At 39.4% G+C, this 21844-nt stretch overlaps 3 protein-coding genes across 3 annotated transcripts; 2 read left to right on the top strand and 1 right to left on the bottom strand.

Moving 5' to 3' along the window:
• Positions 1-2921: 2921 nt before the first annotated feature.
• LOC309693583 (apolipoprotein D-like) lies at positions 2922-5909 on the top strand. The gene is made up of 4 exons (XM_082512948.1): positions 2922-3093; positions 3211-3332; positions 4145-4233; positions 4326-5909. The coding sequence occupies exons 1-4, from the start codon at positions 2974-2976 to the stop codon at positions 4565-4567; spliced, it is 573 nt and encodes a 190-aa protein (XP_082369074.1). The 5' UTR covers positions 2922-2973; the 3' UTR covers positions 4568-5909.
• A 1172-nt stretch (positions 5910-7081) lies between these two features.
• LOC309694775 (apolipoprotein D-like) lies at positions 7082-8574 on the bottom strand. The gene is made up of 5 exons (XM_082514980.1): positions 8508-8574; positions 8225-8358; positions 7973-8094; positions 7487-7572; positions 7082-7401 (listed from the first exon to the last, which is right to left on the bottom strand). The coding sequence occupies exons 2-5, from the start codon at positions 8342-8344 to the stop codon at positions 7160-7162; spliced, it is 570 nt and encodes a 189-aa protein (XP_082371106.1). The 5' UTR covers positions 8345-8358; positions 8508-8574; the 3' UTR covers positions 7082-7159.
• A 9884-nt stretch (positions 8575-18458) lies between these two features.
• Positions 18459-21500, top strand: apoda.1 (apolipoprotein Da, duplicate 1). The gene is made up of 5 exons (XM_082513831.1): positions 18459-18571; positions 18749-18887; positions 19736-19857; positions 19967-20052; positions 20253-21500. The coding sequence occupies exons 2-5, from the start codon at positions 18771-18773 to the stop codon at positions 20486-20488; spliced, it is 561 nt and encodes a 186-aa protein (XP_082369957.1). The 5' UTR covers positions 18459-18571; positions 18749-18770; the 3' UTR covers positions 20489-21500.
• Positions 21501-21844: the final 344 nt, after the last annotated feature.

Raw genomic sequence — 21844 nt, forward strand, 5'->3', positions numbered from 1 at the left:
TGGACCAAAAATGTTAGAATCCACCACCAATGAGATGTTACTAATGTGTTAGGTTTTTATTTTTTAATGTAAACTCACATTTAACAGGGCTAAATCAACCAAATTCCCATGCAATACTGCAGAGGTCACATCATCAGTGTAAGTGCTTCTCAGCAGTGATTGCACTGCACTATAAAGCCTGATTGTAACTGCATTACAAGTTTTTTAAAAATACAATTTAAGTGATTTAACATCAGTTTAACACGTGACAATTCTTCATTTTCCTTGTAAAGGAAGGTTTCTTCCAGAGAATTTCATCCTACCATAGGTGTGACCAACAATCTCAGCCGTGGGCAAAAGATGGCACCCAGTTTTATTTACACGGTGCATCAGTGGTTCTGTGTCACTCCACAACAGCAGTACTAATTAGTATAACACTCAAACTGCACATAACACTTCTTCTGTGGAGTTTGCATGTTCTCCCTGTGCCTGCATGGGCACCAGGAGAACCCTGTGGGTACTCTAGCTATCTCCTAGAGTCCAAAGATATGCATGTTACATCAGCTGATTAGTAGGTGTAAATGTGAGCATGCATAATTATCTGAGTATCATCTGAGCTCTGCGATAGACTCGTGAACCTGTCCTGGGTGTATCACACCTTTCTTTCAGGGTTAGCCAGAGTTCTCAGGGCTGTCTTTAAACTTTTTTATTTGCGTTAAATACTATAACATGGACTAGCCCAGGGTTGGGCAATCTCAGTCCACGAGGGCCGGTGTCCCTGCAGGTTTTAGATGTGTCCTCGAACCAACACAGCTGATTTAAATGGCTAAATTAGCTCCTCAACGGCTGTGTCCCAATTAAGAGACTGCACGCTTGAAGTACGCGCACTACGCGTACTACGTACGGTGCGTACTATAAGTACGAGAAGTGCGGAAGTGAGAGGCTTGTGAAATGGGACGGTATACGCTTCGTCGCGCTGTTCAGGTTGCCTAGCAACCATGATACGAACCGCGAGACACGTTACATACAGCTTTGTTTGACAGAAATGAAGGAGAAAAATGTTTTGTTGGTCATTCATTTTTGTCATGACATCACTTTAGTTGAGTATCTGAGGCTGAGACCACGGGACTGTAAAACATGATTGTTGGGCTTCATTTCTGTGCTGAACAGTCATTTAAGATTAGTTAGTAAATAACAATTAGTTAATGTTGTTCATGAGACTAAAGTCAACTCACTGTGGCAATGTAAATTTAATATGGCCAATATTATAGTATTGTCAGATTATTATGATATGCAACATATTGTGTTATACATCATTTTAGGTGATAAAATACACTAAACTAAGAGTATCAGATGAACCAGCTGAAGTAACATTATTTAGTATTCCTATGTTTTTTTTTAATTGGGTCAGCATATTTCTTGTGTGTTTAAGCAGTGATTTGGGAGACAACTAAGTTCTTTTTAAAAAAAAAATAAAAACAACAGCATTAATAAAGTACTTAAGAATTAAGAGAACAAAGCATTAGGACATCTAAACCGCTAATTTAGAAATCTCCTGGGGTAAGCTTTTTATAAGGGATTTCTGTCCAAGTTGCTTGCACCCAGTATTATGAAGTCACAGTGAGGCAAAGGGATCAGAGCAGGTTTAACCTCAAGAAACGGGTCTGGCTATAAATTAACTGGGTCAGTACAGACACCATCCATCTTCTAATTACAGCAACAATCTGGTGTCCAGATCACCTGCCTTTCCTGTCTTCTTCTCCACACCAAATGACGACTGTACTGAAGCCGTAATCCCTCTAAGTTGGAAGCATTACGCCTTTTGTGGCTGGTGGAAATCTTGTTTAGGTCTTGATTACTGTGAGATATAGTAGGATTCTTCAGGATCAAGATTCCCTGAAATAACAGTTTGTGTTGGAGTTCCTGAACAAAAACTGTGAAGATGTGCTGATTTTATACATTTGAACTTAAACAATGAATCCAAAAAAGATATTGTTGTGTGTCCGACTGAAGGAAACATTGAAAAAGGTTTCAATTATTTTAGCATATCTGGAGGTTAGAGTTAGTTTTGTGTGTGACACATCAGGTATGTTGTGTCAAGGCTATCCGCAAAAATAGGTCTCTTCACATGTACACTAGAAAACTGTGTTGTTCTGCAATGACAAATTAGATGAAGTTAAAAAAAATCGGCAAATTTAATAAAAAAAATGAAAACCGATTCATGGTATTGTGTTAATAGAACCTGACAAATAACAGATTTCTAAGACTAAAACCAACACCGATATTTAACAATTTAATATATTGGCCATTTTTATTTCTTTCAGAGATCCGAAACATAAAACGATTTCCATAAAATTTGTCATATGCAATTATCCCATGTTTTAGCAGTTAAGATGTATTTATTAATATTTTTGTTTTTATTGAATTGAAAAAAGGTTTTGTAGTATACAATAATGATGAATGATGACTTGTTATCATTAAGTTATGATTAATCAGTAAGAGCACCTGCTGTTTTCAGACAATCCTTTGCAGCCCTCTTATCTCCTCTGCACACCAGTTCCAGCCACTAGATGGGGCACACACAAGCAAAGGAAGCCATCTTATATTATACATAATCACCTTTGGTTCCCACTATATTTTTCTTTAACTGTTATTCAACAGTCAAGTTCTGCATACTTATCTAACTTTCACACGAAACTAATCTCTTTCTGTCTGAGGCCCCAATTCTGGAGTAGTTGAGAATGGGACCAGATGTTGAGCATCTCATACCTGCTTCCTCAAAATAACCTCACATGCTAATGGCAAGGCGGGGCTGATCACGGCAGGTGTATAAACATTGAATGAAAACACAGAGAGTCACTACTACCCAGTAAAACAGGCAAGTGAGTAACACCCGCATGTACCCCCTGTTGTTTATGCTCAGAGCGTTGCTATGCTTTATCTTTAAAAGCTGACAAACTTTTTTTCATTGTTCTTTACAGGTTGTGGAGAAAAATGAATGCCATCCAGGTGATTTCCCTCACTTGGCTGTCCATTGTGGCAGCCGGTGCTCAGTCTATAAAACCAGGAAGATGCCCCGTGCCTGCCGTTCAGGAGAAATTTGATGCTGCAAGGGTGAATACCAAACTCCTCACTCTGAGCTGTATTTTAATTTATCTTCATTAAGGTAAACTGGGATGTCCAGTGTGCACATCTGCCTCACAAACAAAACCAATTCAACTCCCTCTACAGTATCTTGGTAAATGGCATGAGATCCAGAGACTGTCGAACAGCTTCCAGAAGGGCCAGTGCAGCACTGCCACCTACAGCCTGCAAAGCCCAGGAGTCGTTGGTGTCCTCAACAAGGAGCTGCTGTGAGTACTTCAGTGCCTGAGAGCACTTTGGATAACATCCGTTATCCGAAAAATGTTTGTACAAGTCAGAGTCTTTGTCCTGCACCATTTCTCTGGAATACATGTAAAAGATAAAGATATGGATATATCCATGGTGCTGTGTGTGGTGCTGGAAGGGCAGACAGATTTGTGTCCTCTCAGTCCTGCTCTTCAGTCTCTTCTTGGATTTAAAATATCATTCACAATAAATGGTTATTCCTCAAACCTCAGACTGCATCTGAAAAATATTTTAGGTGAGACACAGTTTAGGTTTTACCATAATGTATAACCAGTAAATGAATAAGTCTATAGAGAAGATGGATTCATCCTAAAATGAATCCAATCCATAAAAGTTTACCACTCAAGCTCAGTTTAAATGACTCTGTGCAGTCAGTGGTGCTTAATCGAGCCTTCTGCTGACACTTTTTTTTTCAGTTCTGTTTTAACACGATTCTCTCTTGATATTGTGTTTTAATTGTTGTGCAGTGCTTTGCGACTTTCATGTCTGTGAAAAGCGCTACATAAATGAACTTAATAAAGAACCCCCCCCCCCCCCCCCCCCAGCCTTGTCTGATTGTTAATGGCTGTGGTGTTCTCTGACTATCAGCCCACCCTTTAAGGAAATGACAAATCACCTGCTGACTTGAGACCTGAGAACTTGAATTTTACATGTACAAACAAATAATACTAAATAAAATGAAAAGTACTTTTGAAGAGTAAATATGTTGCTTTGACTCTGAACAGTCTGAATATAAAAAGTATTTTTCTAACTTTTAACTGTTTATCTGCTTAAGTCCTGACGGTACCATTGACAGCATCAACGGCACTGCCAAGGCCGCAAGTTCATCTGAGCCTGCCAAGCTGCTGGTCACCTTCTTTGAGAGTATGGACCCTTGTTTTTTGTTTTTACACACATATTAAACATTTTAAACTGGAGAGCTGAATTGTACAAAAATCCCTTTTACACACCTTCAGACACCCCTCCTTCCCCGTACTGGGTTCTGTCCACCGACTACGACAACTTCGCCCTGGTCTACAGCTGTACTGAAATCGAATCGTTACATGGGGAGTTCATCTGGATCCTGAGCAGAAATCCCAGCCTTCCTAAGGAGACCCTGGAGGAGCTGCAGAGCATCCTGTCATCTTTTGGAGCCAGTGTGGAGAAGCTGCTTGACACCAATCAGGACAGAGATCACTGCAGAGTCATGCACGAGTAAACATGTGCTGTGGTTATCACTGAATGTCTCCATGATAGGTCAATGCATAAAAAAAAAAAAAAAAAAAATTGGGCCTACTGTCAGATATAATACAAGATTAATTAATATGCTAATATTACACCTGTCACACCTGGAGAAGAGAGACACGTATGTGAGAATGCTGTTTGTAGATTACAGCTCAGCATTCAATACCATCGTTCCCTCGAAGCTGGACAGGAAACTGCAGAATCTAGGACTGAGCAGCTCCCTCTGCAGCTGGATCCTTAGCTTCCTGTCTGACAGACGCCAAGTGGTCAGACTGGGCAGCATCACCTCATCCCCCGTCACACTGAACACTGGTGCTCCACAGGGGTGTGTACTGAGCCCTCTCCTATACTCACTCTACACCTACGACTGCACAGCCACTAACAACTCCAACATCATTGTGAAGTTTGCGGACGACACTACAGTGGTGGGTCTTATCACCAATGGTGATGAGACGGCTTACAGGGAGGAGGTCAGCGCCCTGACCCACTGGTGTCAAGACAATCATCTCACCCTCAACGTCGCAAAGACAAAGGAGTTGATAGTGGACTTCCGGAGGTGCAGAGAAGTACACACCCCCATCACCATCAACGGCGCTGCTGTGGAGAGAGTGAGCAGCTTCCGGTTCCTTGGTGTACATCTGGCTGAGGATCTTACGTGGTCAGTACACACAAACAAAACAGTGAAGAAGGCGCAGCAGCGCCTCTTCTTTCTCAGGAGACTGAAAAGATTCGGCATGAGCCCCCGCATCCTCAGGACCTTCTATCACTGTGCCATTGAGAGCATCCTCACTGGATGCATCACCACCTGATATGGCAACAGCACCGCCTACAACTGCAAAGCTCTCCAGCGAGTAGTGCGGTGCTCTGAACGGATAATTGGAGGTGAGCTTCCCTCCCTCCAAGACATCTACAGGAAGCGGTGCCTGAGGAAAGCGGGGAGGATCATCAAGGACTCCAGTCACCCCAGCCATAAACTGTTCAGACTGCTTCCATCAGGAAGGAGGTTCTGCAGCATCCGGTCCCGTACCAGCAGACTGAGAGACAGCTTTTTCCATCAGGCCATCAGACTGCTGAACACGTCATAGACACCTCAGCTTCACTACTGGAACTTTAACATTATGCACTCCATACTGTACAGTAATGCCACTGTTTTGCACATGTCTCACTCTGTATATTTTATTTTATTTATTTTATATATTTTATTTATTGTTTACTCTATTTAATTTGTAAAATATGTGTACACACACACACACACACACACACACACACACACACACACACACACACACACACACACACACACACACACACACACACACACGTAGAAAAATATTTAGTATACACATCCAGAAATGCATATACTATTATATATTGTACATATATTTATTAGTTTCAGATGTAGCCATTCTTGTATTTTGCTTGTTTACATTATTGTATTTTGCACAACTCTGTTGCTTGTGAAGCTCGCACACAAGAATTTCACTCACATGTGCTGTACCAATGTACCTGCACATGTGATGTGACAATAAAAGTGATTTGATTTGATTTGATTTGATTTAATATAATATCTGCTTGAACTCTTTGGTCAATATTTATATTGTTGCACCAATAAAAGTGGACCATTCTCTCTGCATTCCTTTTGTTTACTGTCTCAATATACAGCTGCTGACACTGACACACAACTGAACCAACACACATCTTTAAGGACAGCTGCATTAGAGTGAATTAACTTTATTTGGGGTAACTTTATTTCACCTAATAAATACATTCATTTAAGGCAATTTTCTATTTTTAAAATTGTGCTTTAGTGAAGCTGGGATCAAACTGGGGTACATTTGTGTCTGTGAGCCGGGGTGGAGTCAGTGACACACATCAAGAATGACAAAAAGGGATAAAAAGGATTTTAAGCGGTGGTCAGGGTACACATTATTAATGAAGTATTTAAAATTGGGCTTTAAGTGACTTTTCTCTCCTTTTTTAGTTTCCTTCACCTTGTTCCCTAGAATAGGTTTTTGCTTTTTTATGTCTAAATCTTTTAACTGGAGCTGCTCATTTGTTAGGTTTCATCCTCATCCTCTTTGCCTTCACTGTTGCTTAATGGAGATGAAATTGGGCTTTTAAAAAAAAAAAGTCTGTTTTCCTTCATGGAGCACTTTGTTTTTTAAGTGGCAATAAAAATAAAGTGTATCATTAAGTTTTATTAGGAAAAAAGACAAAAAAAACAAAAACGTCATGTGACTGACATCTAACTTTGCAACTCTGAAATTAACCAGTGAAAGGAAGAAGGCTAAAAACATGCTTTTAAGAAGGAGTCGAGCCCCATCAGCAGTAAGTAAAGTTGAAAAGAAAAGTGCTGAAGGTGAAAGAGAAATTGGGACTTTTGTCTTCTGGGCATTGTTGGAATTTAAATCCTAGTTTTAGATTTTAAAAGGTGCAGATTGTGTTTGCAATGTCAAAATGGACAACATGAAATTTCTTCACACAGCTTTATTGTTGCATTGTCTTTGCATGCAATCATTGTGCCTCACAGTCCTGTGGGCTGAAGTAGGAGCGTACGTTAACTGGTTCACTGGTTAACTGGGCTGCAGTAAGTCTCGTCCTGGTTGGTGGGGACCATGTTTTCCACGCTGACTCCGACAGAGTACAGGATGCCTTGGAGCTTCTCGAGGGTCTCCTTAGAGAGGGTGGGCTTCCTGCTCAGGATCCAGGACAGCTCCACACGGAACAAGCCGTAGTCGGTGCAGCCGTAGACCAGAGAGTGACCGTCGTAGTCGGTAGACAGAACCCAGTAGGGGCCGGGAGGAGAGTCTGCAGGAGAGGTGAAAACAGCAGGGATATGTGGCTCACTTGAATCTGTCATGACTGAAATTGAAAGTCATTTATGACAACTTACTGTTGAAGGAGACCTCAAGCTTGGAAGGCTCAGCGGGGTTCTTGACTTTGGCAGAGCCGACGATGGCGTTAACGGTTCCATTATCGCTAATAAAATGAAACATGAAATAGAAATTAATTCTACTCGTGTACTTTCCTTCAATTATATATTTTTTTCTACAAAATGCTCTCTTTGTATAACTCTGGAACAGTACAAAGGTTCAGCCAGTGACCCTGCGCGTTCATGAGGCATGAGTTTTGTTCCGGGACGTTGAAAACATCTGAAGCAAAAATTGTCTAGAACGAGGATTTAAAAAACAGAAGCAAGCAGTTGTACGGTAATGCTGTTTTTAGTAGAATGAAGCGTTGGTGTGAAGAATAAAAAGCCCTCAGATTATTACAATTATGTCAAGGACCATGTGTCCTTCTGAGTTTATGCAGAAGTTTTCTTAAAAATTAAAACATTTTCAAAGTGTCAGATCTAAACGGAAATATTTTAGCTGCTCACAGAAGCTCAGTGTTCAGGACCTCGATGACTCCAGGACTCAACAGGGTGTAGTTAGCAGTGGCACACTGGCCTTTCTGGAAGCTTGTGGGTAACTTATGGATCTCATACCATTTTCCAATGTACTGCAGAGGAAGCACGAGATTCGGAGAGCCCGTAATTAATATTTTGTGTTTGTAGGAAAAGCAGGTGTATAGATATAATCTGTATGTCCCACAACATAAACAGTAGAAGAGGAAAAAATTTAGTGTTCACCCTGTTGGCGTCAAAGTTGGCCTGAACAGCAGGCTGGGGACATTTGCCCAACCTCAAGACCTGAGCGCCGATCGCAACAACAGACAGTAGAGTCAATGCAACCACCTGTGCAGGCTTCATCTTCTCACCTCAACCTGCAGAGAATAAAAAACAAACAGCAAGAGTTCATGCTGGAGTTCACTGAGCAAAACATGATGTGAGTGTCAGTTAGTGACAGAAAGAGCCTGAGATGTGAAAAGAATGAATAAATGTAGAGAAGAAACAAAGAATCACGGCCACTGACTGTTTATTTGCAGGTAATCAGCTGTGTGAAAGAACTCAGCCTCTGAGGTTCTTTTAAAGATTCAAATGCTTGCATCACTTCATTATCGATCATGGGTCCCACCTCTGTGTCATGATAGGGGGCCAGTGTGAGCGCTGGCACCTGTTCAAATAAATACTCTGTTCAAACAGTAACAGGTTGGTCATGTAATCACATCGTTGGGTTTGTTGGATCTCTTGGATCACTGCTCCCTCCTTCACATTTATTTTTTCCTGAAAGACAGACAACAAATATGAAGATGAAAATCAAAATTACTGAAGTTACACTCAAAAAATGATAAGTCAGCAGCTGCTTATATTTGCACCTATAAATATTTTAAAAAATTTATTCCCCAAAATGTGATCATAAAACCTAATTTCCTGCACATTTTACAGAAACAGAGACAACACAAACCTGGACTTTAAACTGAGCTGTTATTTTAAACTTGATTTTACTTAACATGGTTTCATTTGTTAGTTCCTCAAATATATATATTTTTCATATTTTTCTGCCTTCCTAATCTGTGAGGCACCTTAAAGACACTAACCTGCATGAAACTTCATGCATATTTAGTAATGGAGGAAAGGACCCCAAATGCTGACTCACAGGTAGGCGTCAAAAGAAAACAAGCTTTTATTCAAGTTGAAGGAATAAATGTGGGGGAGCTAGGAAGTAGGGAACAAAGGATCCCTGACACAGGGTGACACACGGGGCAAACGGGTGGCAGACACAACGGGAACAAATCAGGGATAATGAGACACAGGAAAGTAAAATTAAATAGAAAAAGCACGAGACCAAGGCTACAAAAATAAAACAGGAAGTGACTAAACAGGGGAACATCCTTGACTGAGTCTTGACAACACATGGGGAACACCAAGGAGGCAAGGTAAACTGAAAGAAGGAATATTATAAACAATAAACATAGCAGCAACGGGAACAAAAACTAAACACAGCAACTAAGAAACAAACTCAAGACAAAACAGTGATGAAGCCAAAAGTGTGTCAATGGCCCAGTGACTGTGACACAAAGAAAGTCTGACTTTTAGCTGTTTTAATTTTCACTTTAATTAAATCCAGACAAAAAGAGGCACAACCCTGTGGTTTGGTATGGAAAAGATCATGTCTGTGAAATTATTGTTTCTGACAGAAAACTGATGATAAACTTCTCCAGTTGCAGAGGAAACAGGCTGCCTGGCACTAAAAAAATAAAAATAAAAATGAAAAGAACTGATATCCAGGAAGTCATACTTGCTAACTGCAGCCCTGCACAACTGCAAATGTTTCACAGGAAAAGAGGAACGAGACACAGGAGACTGGGGGGCACAGTCACTGCTCAAAATACAGTATATGTATTATTATGAGGGTGGCAGACAAAGGCACAAAGGCATGGACCAGCAACAGCTTGAAAGGTCATAAATTAGGAGACCGAGTGTGGGAACATGCAACAAGGAGAGGAAACACAATGAAGATTTGTATGAAAAGAACCAGTGATTCAAATTTATTTACACCCTTAAAGCGGAGCTAAAGGTTTAGTGATAGAGTGGCTCTGTCCAGGCAGACATTTGTTTCATCTACTGAACTACATCTGACAGAGATTCTCTGGGATGTTGTAAAACACATATCATCATACTGAATCATGAAATGACCCAGACTCTAAAGAGGCTATTTTCAGGTAACCTGAGATGACGTGTAAGATGAAGAGTGTCTGTGTCCTCATCCGACATCAAACAGATTTTGCAGCCAGCGTCAGTCTTTCCACCTTCAGACAAAAGTGCAGCATGAGGTCGGTGCTTACTGCATCTCCTCTCGCCAAGCACACACAGGTGTGTGAAAAACACGACCCGAGCTCAGGTGTCCCCGCTTTTCTGGACGCTTTGCTCCCACTGCAGCTCTCTCTGCTTCTGGACTCACTTTTCATCTCTTTAACAAAGGGCTTTGAGTGCCTTGAAATGCACTCAGACAGGAAGTGGGTTGAGGCTGACGTAGTTTTTGCGGGTTTGTCATAAAAGGGATTTACATAAAAGAATCAGACAGGGAGCAGCAGGGCTTGAAAAACTAATTAAAAACATTTAAAATTTAGAGATCATTACATGGAGCAGAAGAATGATTGAAAACAGCAGTGTATCGTGATAAATTGCTGCGCTCATTTCGGAATATTAAATGATTAATTATTACTTTTATCTACAGTCTGCTTTGTGATTGGCCTTGTAGAAAATAAAACTGTTGTCTCGAGATATTCCAAGTCTCATTTCAGACAGAAAAATTGCATCACATCTCTGGAGAAAGTGTTTTGCAAACCGCCGTCCGAAGCATTTTACAGCAGAGCTGCCCTTTGATTCAGAGCTGTTCATTTAAATCGTCTGAGACTGAAAGATCAAACTGTGAGACTTTTATTCTTTGCAATCCAACCAGAGTCCAAAAGCTGGTGATGCTCGGCACAGTGGTTCTCTCAGCTAAGTGCTAATGCCAGCAGGCACATTTAAGATGTTCTTGTCCTGGAGGAAATTTGACCTGATTATGAAGAATAAAGTCACCTGTGTTATTAACATCTACTGTCATGACAGTCGGACCTGAGAGGGAGGTGAATATTAGAGTATTTTACACAAGAGTTGAAAAAATATTCTCCAAAGTCAGAGCAAACTGGGGCTCAACTTTTCTAGTTTTCTGGAAACGTTATAAAACAGGTGGATTTTTTACACACTTGCACCACAAAACATGATGATATTCTTCCATAAAGTAATAAAAGAAACACAGTTTAACTGATTTACCTTATCTTTACTCAAAAAAAAAGGTTTTCATTTAGTTCAGTTAAGCTCGATCCTGTGATGTTTTTTTCTGTATAACCTGTGAACCTGTGTTAGTTTGTGTTTTGGCAGAGAGTGGAACTCATCATCATCATCATCATCATCATCATCATCATCATCATCATCATCATCATCATCATCATCATCTCAGCCATGTTTGATATGTTAAAGACACCACATACTGTATAAGCTTAACCAAACACTCCCCAGTCTCAAATAAGTTGTTTTCAAACTTGGCAACACTGCACATAAAGTATATCAGAAAAAAGGAAAAATTAACATTTGATGATTTAGGTTTTCCATATTTGAATAAAAGAGGGAAGCAGTGCACAGTTAATTAATCCCACTTCATCTCCACAGGTCATCAGCTGTTATGTCTCCAGCTTCTTTATTGATGGGAATCTGAATAACAACAGGCTACATATTTCTAATTTGTTCCCTATTTGAAACACTAAACATTATCATATATAGGCTTTACAGCTCCACAATTTCACTTCCACATAACAAAGACAAATTCCTCCAATTCTGGAGTGTCGATTGCAGTGAACAACACATTTGTTTAATAACTGCATAAAGGCAAAATAACCATAAGTGCTGGTAAAATCCTGTTTTTCATTTGATTAAATACATAAAAATAAGGGTGCTTTGCTATTTTTCTTATATCACATATTAAGTTTTTTATCACTTGGCCCCGAGGTGTTTGTGTTTAATTTAATTTAGCCGTGAATGCTCCATTCGGTCATTTTTCATGAAAGGAATCTGCTTCATGAGACTTAAAAAAAAAGAGAAAAGTCTTTTTAAGGCCAATTAAATCCCTGAAATGACGAGCCTGTTTTAATTTTCATTAACATGAAGAAACATGCAGATTTCTTAATTAGCCGACGGCAACGGGAAGCAACCACTTTCATTTTTAAATTATTGTTCAGGAAGATTTGAGATCATGTCCTGTGACCGTATTCTAATTATTTCATGAAATTAATGATAGAGAAAAAGTGTCGGACACAATAATGATAACAGACAATTTATTGCAGCAGAACAGACGCCCAACAGCAAAGGAATATTTGGTGTGTCTGACAGATTTTGTTGTGGTTTGTTCTTCTGTTGCTCGAGGTTTTGGACTGAGCTGCCATTAAAACTTTGATTAATCCACAACCCACTCACACACAGTCGTATTCGGTCACACATATACAGAACTGAATTTGTGTTTCTTTGTGGTTGTTTTCTATCATTCAACTGATTTTCAGACTAGAAGAGTGAAGTCAAAGCATACAAAGGCTCTGAATGCAGGGCCCTGAGGCATGACATAGATCCCACACCAAACTCTCCTTGAGGCTGACAGTGTTTTAGTCTTCCCTGAATGTGAATGTCACACCATATAATTGTTCTCTATTAGACAAACTCAGTCAATTAAAGCAAAGAAAATGATTTCAGTTTTGTGTTCCCTCACTATATTGTCCCCTCTCAATAAATACTCTTTCTGTTAGACCAAAAGTCCCCAGTCATGTTGATGTGTTGCCAAACTTAAAAACAAAGTCTCTTTTGAATACAGCACTGGCTTCACAGCAGTGAAAGTTTGCACGTAAATTTGTGAGCTTTGTTGTTCTTCAGCAGAAGGACATTTTCTCAAGCTCTAACTATAGTGCATATGTACATTGCACTATAGTTAGAGCAGTGTGTTCTCTTCCACATGTTTAACCCACAGCATGCTTGTGTGCACAGCTGCGGGAGCCCCAGCGTGACATGAACTGCACATAACAGCGGCTGTCACGCAATGCTGACAGATCATATTAATGTTGCTTCTGGTATAGCTTCGTCAGAAGCAACATGCGCTACAAATTATAATTTTTTATTAGCTTATAATTTCTGGGCTGAATATATTTATTTGTGAGCAGTTTGAAGATGACGCTTACGCATTTGAAGAAGCGCATTTCTCTGCAATGAACAAAAGTAACGCTGTCACTCATGACATTAGAAGAAAAAGAGGCAAAAAAGCAGTCATGTTGGATTTCTTTTCTTATTGTTTATATTGTCGGAAATTCACTTTTGTAACTGTAAGATCTGCACAAAAGGCATCACAACAAATGCCTTTCAAAATAAAAGACACAATTCTTATAAAACAAGTCTACTGCTCAGCTTTTTAACACATTAAAAGCACTGAACACTCATGAGCTTGAGCACATTTCTGATGCGTCCTCAGATGTAAGCCAGTATTTCATGTGACCATGGCCACACATTACATCACCATCCAGCTCTGCAGTCAGTGCTGTATATAAACCCAGCTGTTTGTTTACTATGGCTCCTCATGCTGCCCTCAAGTGGCCAAAATATCAATCAGAGCAGGTTCAGGAATAGTATTGGCCCTAAATCTACCATAATTATCATCAAAGCAGGTAGTGTACAAAAAATAAAAAAATAAAATAAATAAAATAAGCAGGAATCTCTGCTCGGCTTCTGACATCAGTGTGAGTTCAACTGCAACTTTAGCAAAACTAGTGCCAATTATATTTCACAGTTAAAAACAGCAGTTTACCTTTTCAAATATTTCAATCTCATCTATTTTGGAAGAAGTCCAACTAAATTTGTCTTTCAGTTTTACAGGGAGCAAACAGTAAAAGCAAAGTGGCAGTCGAACAGAAAGCGAGCCTTTAATGCCGGTACTTCAGAATGAAGTCCAAAGGATAATCCAAAAGCCTGAACCAGGGAATAAAGTGAAAACGGGAACCACGGCAACACGCAGCTGAGACTGACAACATGACAAAGGACAAGAGGAAACTCCCACAACATGGTAAATGGACTGGTTCTGATACAGCGCTTTTCTAATCTACCTGGGCACTCACAGCACTTTATACAACATGGCTCATTCGCCCATTTATACAAGCACTTTCTTTCAATGCTTTTTCTATCTAAGTGCTTTCTAACATTCACTCTGCGATGAATGCATCCAAGAGCAACTTGGGGTTCAGTATAATGCCCAAGGATATAGGATAGGCATGCAGACGGGAGATTGTGTGGCTAAAGCTGTCAGCTACTAATCGGTAAGCTGGTGGTTCAGTATGTGGCTGCTCCAAGGTAATGAGCACAGGGGACAACAGGTCAAAGACACAGTGGGAACGAATTAGAGATGATGAGACAGTGTATGTTCAACTAGATCCACAGAGCAAGAGACAAAAGACCGCCAAAGAAAGGCAGGGAGTAACTAAACAGAAGACAGAATCACACATGTGACCTAGACATGGAAAGACAGAAGGAAACATGAAGGGAAAGAAGAAGAAAGAAAAAAACTATCACCATCTAAAGTGCAGGACTAATGGTAAAATTAATAAAGAGATTTAATTGCAGCAGGGAATATGAAATCTTAAACAGATGATGATAAATCCTTCTCTCATGTCAAGGTTCTGGGTCAGTTATGACCCAGTATTTTGAGTTTTCATGTTTTGGTTTGATTTTGTATTTTTTGGGTATCTTCTTGATCTATTTGATGATGATGTTCTATGTTCCAGCTTATTCTGGTTTATTTTTAGTTCTGCCCGTGTTAAGTCTGTGTTTCCTAGTCTGCATCCTTGTGTATTGTTTCCTGTTTTATTTTGAAGGATTGTGTCTTATATCAGTGTGTCCAGCTTTGCTCCTCCTGTCTCGTTAGCCACAATTTCTCCCAGCTGTGTCTCCCTCCTGTTACCCATTCCCTGATTACCACCCTGTATTAGCCCTGTGTTTTCCTCAACCCAGTGTCGTGTTGTACCCTCAGATCCTGCCTGTGTGTTCCTGCTTGGTTTCTGTGTTTGTTTCATGCCAGCAATAAAAGCTGTGGTTTTCAGTTACATTTCATCTCGGGAGTCCTGCATTTGGATCCACATTTCCACCTGCCCGCACACAGAGCCCTGACATCTCAACCCCCAAAAGAAATCATAAACCCACAAAACTCAAAACTGAGTCCAAGATGCTTGTTTTAACTACATGTGTAAAATATCATAAAATGTATTTTATTGATTTAAAGTTTATTTTTTGAATTTGAGCTTTAGCAACAACATTTTTACCATGCAGTTTTACAGTGTCAGGAACATGCTTCAATTCCCGCTGAACTATAAAACCCGTGTGTGGGTATGTGGGATAATAGGTGCTGAAGTCGGTCGGTGAGGTCGGTGTTTCCACAGAGGTGGTGAGTTTGTCTCCACCTTTAAGTGGCTGGTTAAGGTGCATGTGTTAGGATGAGTAAACAGTGAAAAGTGAAAAGGGAGAGAAAAACTTCAAGACAATCCAGTTTACTCAAGACAGAAAATAGAAACTGGATTATCCTCCACAGATTATCAGAACAAAAACTTTAAATCACGTGCACCCAATCAAATCCAGAACGTCCTGTCCCTTTGCAGTGTTTACATTCTGCATCTTTAATGCACCCTTTTGAAGCGTTCCCTCTCTGTCTTGCTGCTAGTTTGCCAGTGAGGCTGATTCTTTGCCTTGATCTTCTGACCAGTCGAGCTTATTGCCTTGATCCTGGGAAAACAGGCTTTGATGCATCTGAGTGCAGCTAACAAGTCATTCCTCTCTGAAGTGTATTAGCTGGAAATTGAGCCTTTTGATCTTTTCCTTTTTTTAATTTAACCTTGTTGGTTGCCAGAACGCCGTGTCTGGGAGCCTTCCGTCATCAGATGTAACTGTCAGCTTTTGGTTTAAGCTATTTTGAATTTTAAACAGAATATTGCAGCATTTTAAATATTTAGATGTCAGGGTATAACCAGAGATACTCATGATAAACTCTTTTTGCTTTCGTCGTGTTTTAAGCATAAAGAAAAAGCCCTACCAAGTCCGCATAGATGCTTGTGTATATTAAAATCAATTGACTGGATTGGCAGAGGCTTGGCGCTCACTGTCAAGATGCCAAAATATTTACTTTATCAGCACATGTGAGAAAATTAATCCTTTTCAGAAAGTCAGAACAATAACAGCAATACTGTGGGCGATCGTGGCTCAAAGAGTAACCGGAAGGTTGCCAGTTCGAGCCCCAGCTCGGACAGTCTCGCTCGTTGTGTCCTTGGGCAAGACTCTTCACCTGCCGCCTACTGGTGATGGTTAGAGGGGCCGATGGCGCGATATGGCAGCCTCGCTTCTGTCAGTCTCCCCCAGGGCAGCTGTGGCTACAACTGTGGCTTGCCTCCACCAGTGTGTGAATGTGAGAGTGAATGAATAGTGGAATTGTAAAGCGCTTTGAGGGCCCCGAAAAGCGCTATATAAATGCAATCCATTATTATTATTAATACCAGTTTTTTGGGTGTATGTGTATGTTTGATCTTTTGTTACAAAGACAAACTCAGAAGGATTTAAGTTTTTAAGTTGTTTGTCAATGTTACCAAGAAAATGCAAAAAGTAAACGAGTTAATTTAAGCTGTCAAAACACGTTCTAACAGATTTTAGCTCGACGGTCCACTCCTCCTTAGACGCTGCAGGCTACATGCTACATGCTTGTAGCCTGAACGGAAACCGTAAGAAAGCAAAAAAGATGGGAGTCGATATTCACAGACTTTTTCTATTGTTTTTTTCCCCCTTTTTAATTAGGGGTCTCCCTAATGATGACATCATCATGAGGTCATGCTTGAGGTCTAGTAGTTCCAACTTTTCCGTTTGAGCAAATCAGAACCAAGATACAGCCAAGATATTTTATAGATAAAATATGAAAGGAATTAGAGAAATAACATAAATAACAGAGAAATAACATAAATAACACCAAACTGATAATTCGGTAATCCATTCAGTACACTGAGATATTTCAGTTTAATCCAGGGATGTCAAACATAGGGGGAAAGAACCAATCCACCAAAGCGTGAAATCTGGCCCACCTGGAGGCTGTGAACAGAGGTGGGCACTTAATCTTCCCAAGGAGCCACATTAGAAACGGGGACTATTGTGCACCAGCTGCACCAGTGAGCATATAAAGAGATAAAATTAATATTAAAGTCAATGAAATGAAAATGATTCCAGGTTTTTATAAAGTAGGTGCACAAATGCAACATAAAAGGGGTCATTTTACCCCACTGCTGGTGGTTGCTAGGCAACATGATGATACTATATGTAATTCAGCTTTGGTGGAGAAGTTACTGTCATGAAATAAAAATCATTCAGTGCTTTTTGGAAGGTGTTGCAGGTGCATAGGTGCCCAAAACAGGTCATTTTAGCCCATTGTTAAGTGTTTGCTGGTGGGATGAACCCGTGTGTCAAGTGTGTCTGCTGAGTTCCTGCATGTACAAGGAATGAAAGGCAAAGATTTGGTTGAACAGCCGTCTCAGTAACAACAACATAAAACACCTCAGAGAGTAAAACTTGTTTGAATCAACAGAAAATTTTGGTCTTTTAGCAAGAGAATAAAAGCTGGAAATAAGCAACTTTTCTGTAATATTTCTTTTTTGTGTACTTCCTAAGAGCCGTGCTGATGGCAGTAGCATTTCTTAGTGCAGAAGAAATGAAGATGAATTACACTTGGGGTATTCATCATCAGTTTTATAAATAAATGGTTCATAAAATGCGTACTTGAATTTTTTAACACTAAAAGAAAAGGAATTTGCAGGTGTCTTTTTTTAGGGAATAGGTTCAGTGATCAGGCTCACTTAAGACCAAATCAGGCTAAATGTAACCCACAAAATCATTACAGTGATTTCGACACCCTTGGTGTAAACCATGAATGCTATTATATGCTGTTGGTGCTATAGAGAAACAGAGAGTCATTAAAGAGCAGGAAATGTAAATATGTAAACCATCGACCATTTGCGAGGCCATGCAGCAAATCTGAAGGTTTCAGTTCTGCCAGACAAGATATTATTAAATCAGATCAAATCTAATCATTTTGTACATTTTTTTCATATAAACACACATGAGTATAGCATGCTTGCATTTTGTGGATCAACACTTCTGTCTTAAAGTACTTGTGTGTCTGTGTACAAAATCATGTAACCTTGGAACTTGTCATTTAAAGCAATCCTCTGATAAAAAACAAAACAAAATATATACTTTTGTGTCCATCTGGGGCAGGAGGGCATCCAGATTATTTTATTACATTCATTACGTTTCTCCTGGTATGTCCCCCATGACTCCAATTTGCTAATAGCTTACTTCATGTCTGAAATAAAGCTGGCTCTAAACAAAGACGCCCATTGACGACACAGAACTGCAAAACCTCGCAGAGGACTACGTCTCCAACTCAAACAGCAGAGTCGATAAAGACAGAGCACATATCTGAACCACTGGAACACAGAGGTAAGAGAAATCTGTGGAGATACATGCGAAGGATTAAGCTATAAATTAGTTAATATTAGATTATTTCTGCCAAGAAAAATGTTACCTGAGTTGATGTAGCAGTAATCTTGTTTGCGTTGGCCATGTTTCTTTTTGGTTTGTGTTACCTTACCTGCTTTTCTTTCATACTCTCTTTAGGTAATAAAGCCACATCTTTACCATGAAGCTACCTTTGGCTCTGGTGTTTGCACTCACCCTCCCCATCATCAGGGCTCAGGTTCCCCACTGGGGCCCATGTCCAGAGCCTGCTGTTCAACCCGCCTTCAGCCTTAAACAGGTACCAGTGACGGTGCAGACTGTGCAGAATACGCTGAACACATTAGGCGTGAATGTCATGAGATCCTTCTTCTCTCACACAGTTTGAAAAGGAAAAAGCTGACACCACAAACATTATCAGAGATTTCTGTTTAAATATTTTCATATGGCAAAGATTTGCTGACTGTTTATGATACATTCTTATTAAGTAGCAAAACGTACATGTTTAGTAATTGCTGGCATTTGTGATATAGATCAGAATAGTGTGTGATGGAAGCAGATAGGAGTGTTTGTCATCATATTTGTCTCTGTATCGTGTGGGCACCAAAAAGTCGAGGCTGGTAGACACATGCATATGGACATAATTAAATACAACTACTACTAATTATAATTACACCACAGGTAAACAAGAATTTATTAATATATATATTGTTTTCACGTGAAAAAAATATAATTTAATCTATTAAAAGTACTTTTTATTTATATAGTTTATAATATATATATATATATATATATATATATATATATATATATATATATATATATATATATATATATATTTTCAGCATTTCAGCATAATCTTTGTTGTAAGTCAACTCAGTACCCAAAGTATTGTGTAAGTAAAGCTTTTCAGTACCTTTAATAGCATAGAAATGTGCATACATTAGTACAATAACTGAATAAATGAAGACAGACTTTTTCCCAGAGGGGAAACTTGGCAAAACATTGTGTTTAATTACTTCCTCAGCTGGTGTAGAGTAGGTTTTTATAAAACACATACCATATATCAGAGTATGTAGATTTATTCATAGTCTGCACTCACATTGCTCTGAGTTGTCTTTGAACCTGTGCGTGTTTCTGCCCTCACAGTTCATGGGGAGATGGTTTGAAATTGCCAAACTGCCAGCCCAGTTTGAGAAAGGCCGCTGCATTGAAACCAATTTCACTTTGACGACGAGCAACTCCATTCGAGTGGTCAGCTCTGAAATACTGTGAGTCCCATTGAATTTATCTGTGCAAACGTGGAGCCAGGAGGTAATGTCTGCATGTCGTGCAGCCGTTTTAGTCTAACATAAAGTTTGTCTGTGTGGAATAAAACAGAAAAGGAGAGATGAAGAAAATCGAAGGGATCGGGGTCGTAGAGGATATAAAGAATCCAGCCAAGCTGGGAATAAGTTATTCCTACGGTGAGCAACATCTGGTGACAACACTGAGAATGACTGGCTGTGTTATGAGTTGTTAAGAATGAAGTGGAAATGTAATGAGTTAATCAGCCTCTATAAGCCACATATTAGATATACGACTTTCTCTCAGTATGTGTAGCTTCAGGATAAAATACTGTGATACTTTTGTCTCTTCACTCTTACAACTTTTGTCTTGATCACAGTCCTTCCCTACTCCCCTTATTGGATCCTGTCTACTGACTACGTGAATTCGGCCTTGGTGTATTCATGCACTGACATCCTCAGGCTCTTCCACGTCGACTTCGCCTGGATCCTGGGGCGAACACGCACCCTGCCAGAATCCACCATCGAGAAAGCCAAAGAGATCTTTGCAAACAACAACATCGACGTGAGCAGGATGATCCCCAGCAGGCAGATGGGCTGTGAAAAAACGCTGTGAGCAGCGACACGGCAACACAAATTCAACACAGCATAATGTTGCTGTCGACAGAAGGGGGTAAATTATCCGAGTGTTTGTTTGCCTCGATGAATCTACGATTAATAATTTACGGTGATTGTTTCCAGCAGGATAAACTCAACTAGTTTCTCTGTTTTCTCCAGTTTTTACTTTGCACAACACCGACTGTGACAGTACAAGTTGAGAGGAATACTTTCCGTGTTAAGAGAAATGTTGTATTCGCTGCGAGCAGATGATTCTGAGTAATCTGAACACAAACTCAAAACATGAAGGATCTAATTAGTGTCAAAAAAAGTTAGTAAATCTCATTTCATGTGATCTTTACTGTGTTTTTAATGAAATCGTCAGCGTGCTGCACTGAAGCCTTCTATACACACAGAAACTGATTTGAAAGTTGAAAGGTGTCTTACTTTATCTGTAAAACGACGACAACTAAAGGTTACATATTTAAAATAGTGTCGATGTTTGAAGTTTACCATCTGTTTATGCTTTCTAAGTGTTTTAACATGTTCTGTATAAGCGTGCTGAAAGGCATTTTCAACTAAAAGCAGCAATAAAACCGCTATTATTTAGTAAAACATGAAATTCATTTCAATTCAATAAACCTTCAAAATGTCCAAGTTTTAAAGATTCCTATTGGCAGACATTGGAGGGTTTTTTCAGGCTAAACATGAGAATAAAGGCCTGGAAATTCAAAGTATTTGCATCAAGATGTTCTTAAAAGTTTTAAACCCTGGTGATTCAGGTGACCTTGAAAGGAGTTAAAGTATCTTCACAAGCACCACACTGCCTTACTTGAATGTTTTGTTTGTGCGTTCCACTGAGGTGGATTTTGCACTCTGAAAGGAAAAAGGTATTAGCTCTAACTAAAAAAGTAACACACTTAAAAAAAAATTAAGAGTAATTTGACCTTGGGAAGGTCGCATGAACATGTTCACAAATGTAAAAATCCCCCACCACATCCAGGTGTCCATTAAAAAGACTGAAGACTGTTGATTTTTGTGTGTTTGTCCTCATTTATCTTGGGTTTTGTGTGTTTCACTGAGGTGAGTTTTGCCCTCTTAAAAGAGATTCTAGCGAACTGAAAGGTAGGTAGAGTTTTTTGAAGTCAATACAAAATATAAAACGATTAATGATGCAATAGAAGGTGACTGATGTCTCGATCTGTAGCTGGTGTTACATATAATTAACAGGAGCAGGACACCTATCAATATACCTTATGTATACACACAAACACACACACATATATATATATATATATATATATATATATATATATATATATATACATATACATATATATACATATACATATATATATATATATATATGTATATG

This window comes from Aulonocara stuartgranti (assembly GCF_965226115.1).
Source record: "Aulonocara stuartgranti genome assembly, chromosome: 18".
Classification (NCBI taxonomy): Eukaryota; Metazoa; Chordata; class Actinopteri; order Cichliformes; family Cichlidae; genus Aulonocara; species Aulonocara stuartgranti.

What these genes read in the sequence shown, in the direction of transcription:
- LOC309693583 (XM_082512948.1), top strand. Translation starts at nt 2,974, where the DNA reads ATGAATGCCATCCAGGTGATTTCCCTCACTTGGCTGTCCATTGTGGCA. An exon ending in AGAAATTTGATGCTGCAAGG is followed by an intron (nt 3,094 to 3,210) that starts GTGAATACCAAA and finishes CTCCCTCTACAG; the next exon opens with TATCTTGGTAAATGGCATGA. An exon ending in GCTGGTCACCTTCTTTGAGA is followed by an intron (nt 4,234 to 4,325) that starts GTATGGACCCTT and finishes ACACACCTTCAG; the next exon opens with ACACCCCTCCTTCCCCGTAC.
- LOC309694775 (XM_082514980.1), bottom strand. Translation starts at nt 8,344, where the DNA reads ATGAAGCCTGCACAGGTGGTTGCATTGACTCTACTGTCTGTTGTTGCG. An exon ending in CCAACTTTGACGCCAACAGG is followed by an intron (nt 8,095 to 8,224) that starts GTGAACACTAAA and finishes CTTCCTCTGCAG; the next exon opens with TACATTGGAAAATGGTATGA. An exon ending in GTCCTGAACACTGAGCTTCT is followed by an intron (nt 7,573 to 7,972) that starts GTGAGCAGCTAA and finishes TCATTTTATTAG; the next exon opens with CGATAATGGAACCGTTAACG.
- apoda.1 (XM_082513831.1), top strand. Translation starts at nt 18,771, where the DNA reads ATGAAGCTACCTTTGGCTCTGGTGTTTGCACTCACCCTCCCCATCATC. An exon ending in CCGCCTTCAGCCTTAAACAG is followed by an intron (nt 18,888 to 19,735) that starts GTACCAGTGACG and finishes CTGCCCTCACAG; the next exon opens with TTCATGGGGAGATGGTTTGA. An exon ending in GTGGTCAGCTCTGAAATACT is followed by an intron (nt 19,858 to 19,966) that starts GTGAGTCCCATT and finishes GGAATAAAACAG; the next exon opens with AAAAGGAGAGATGAAGAAAA.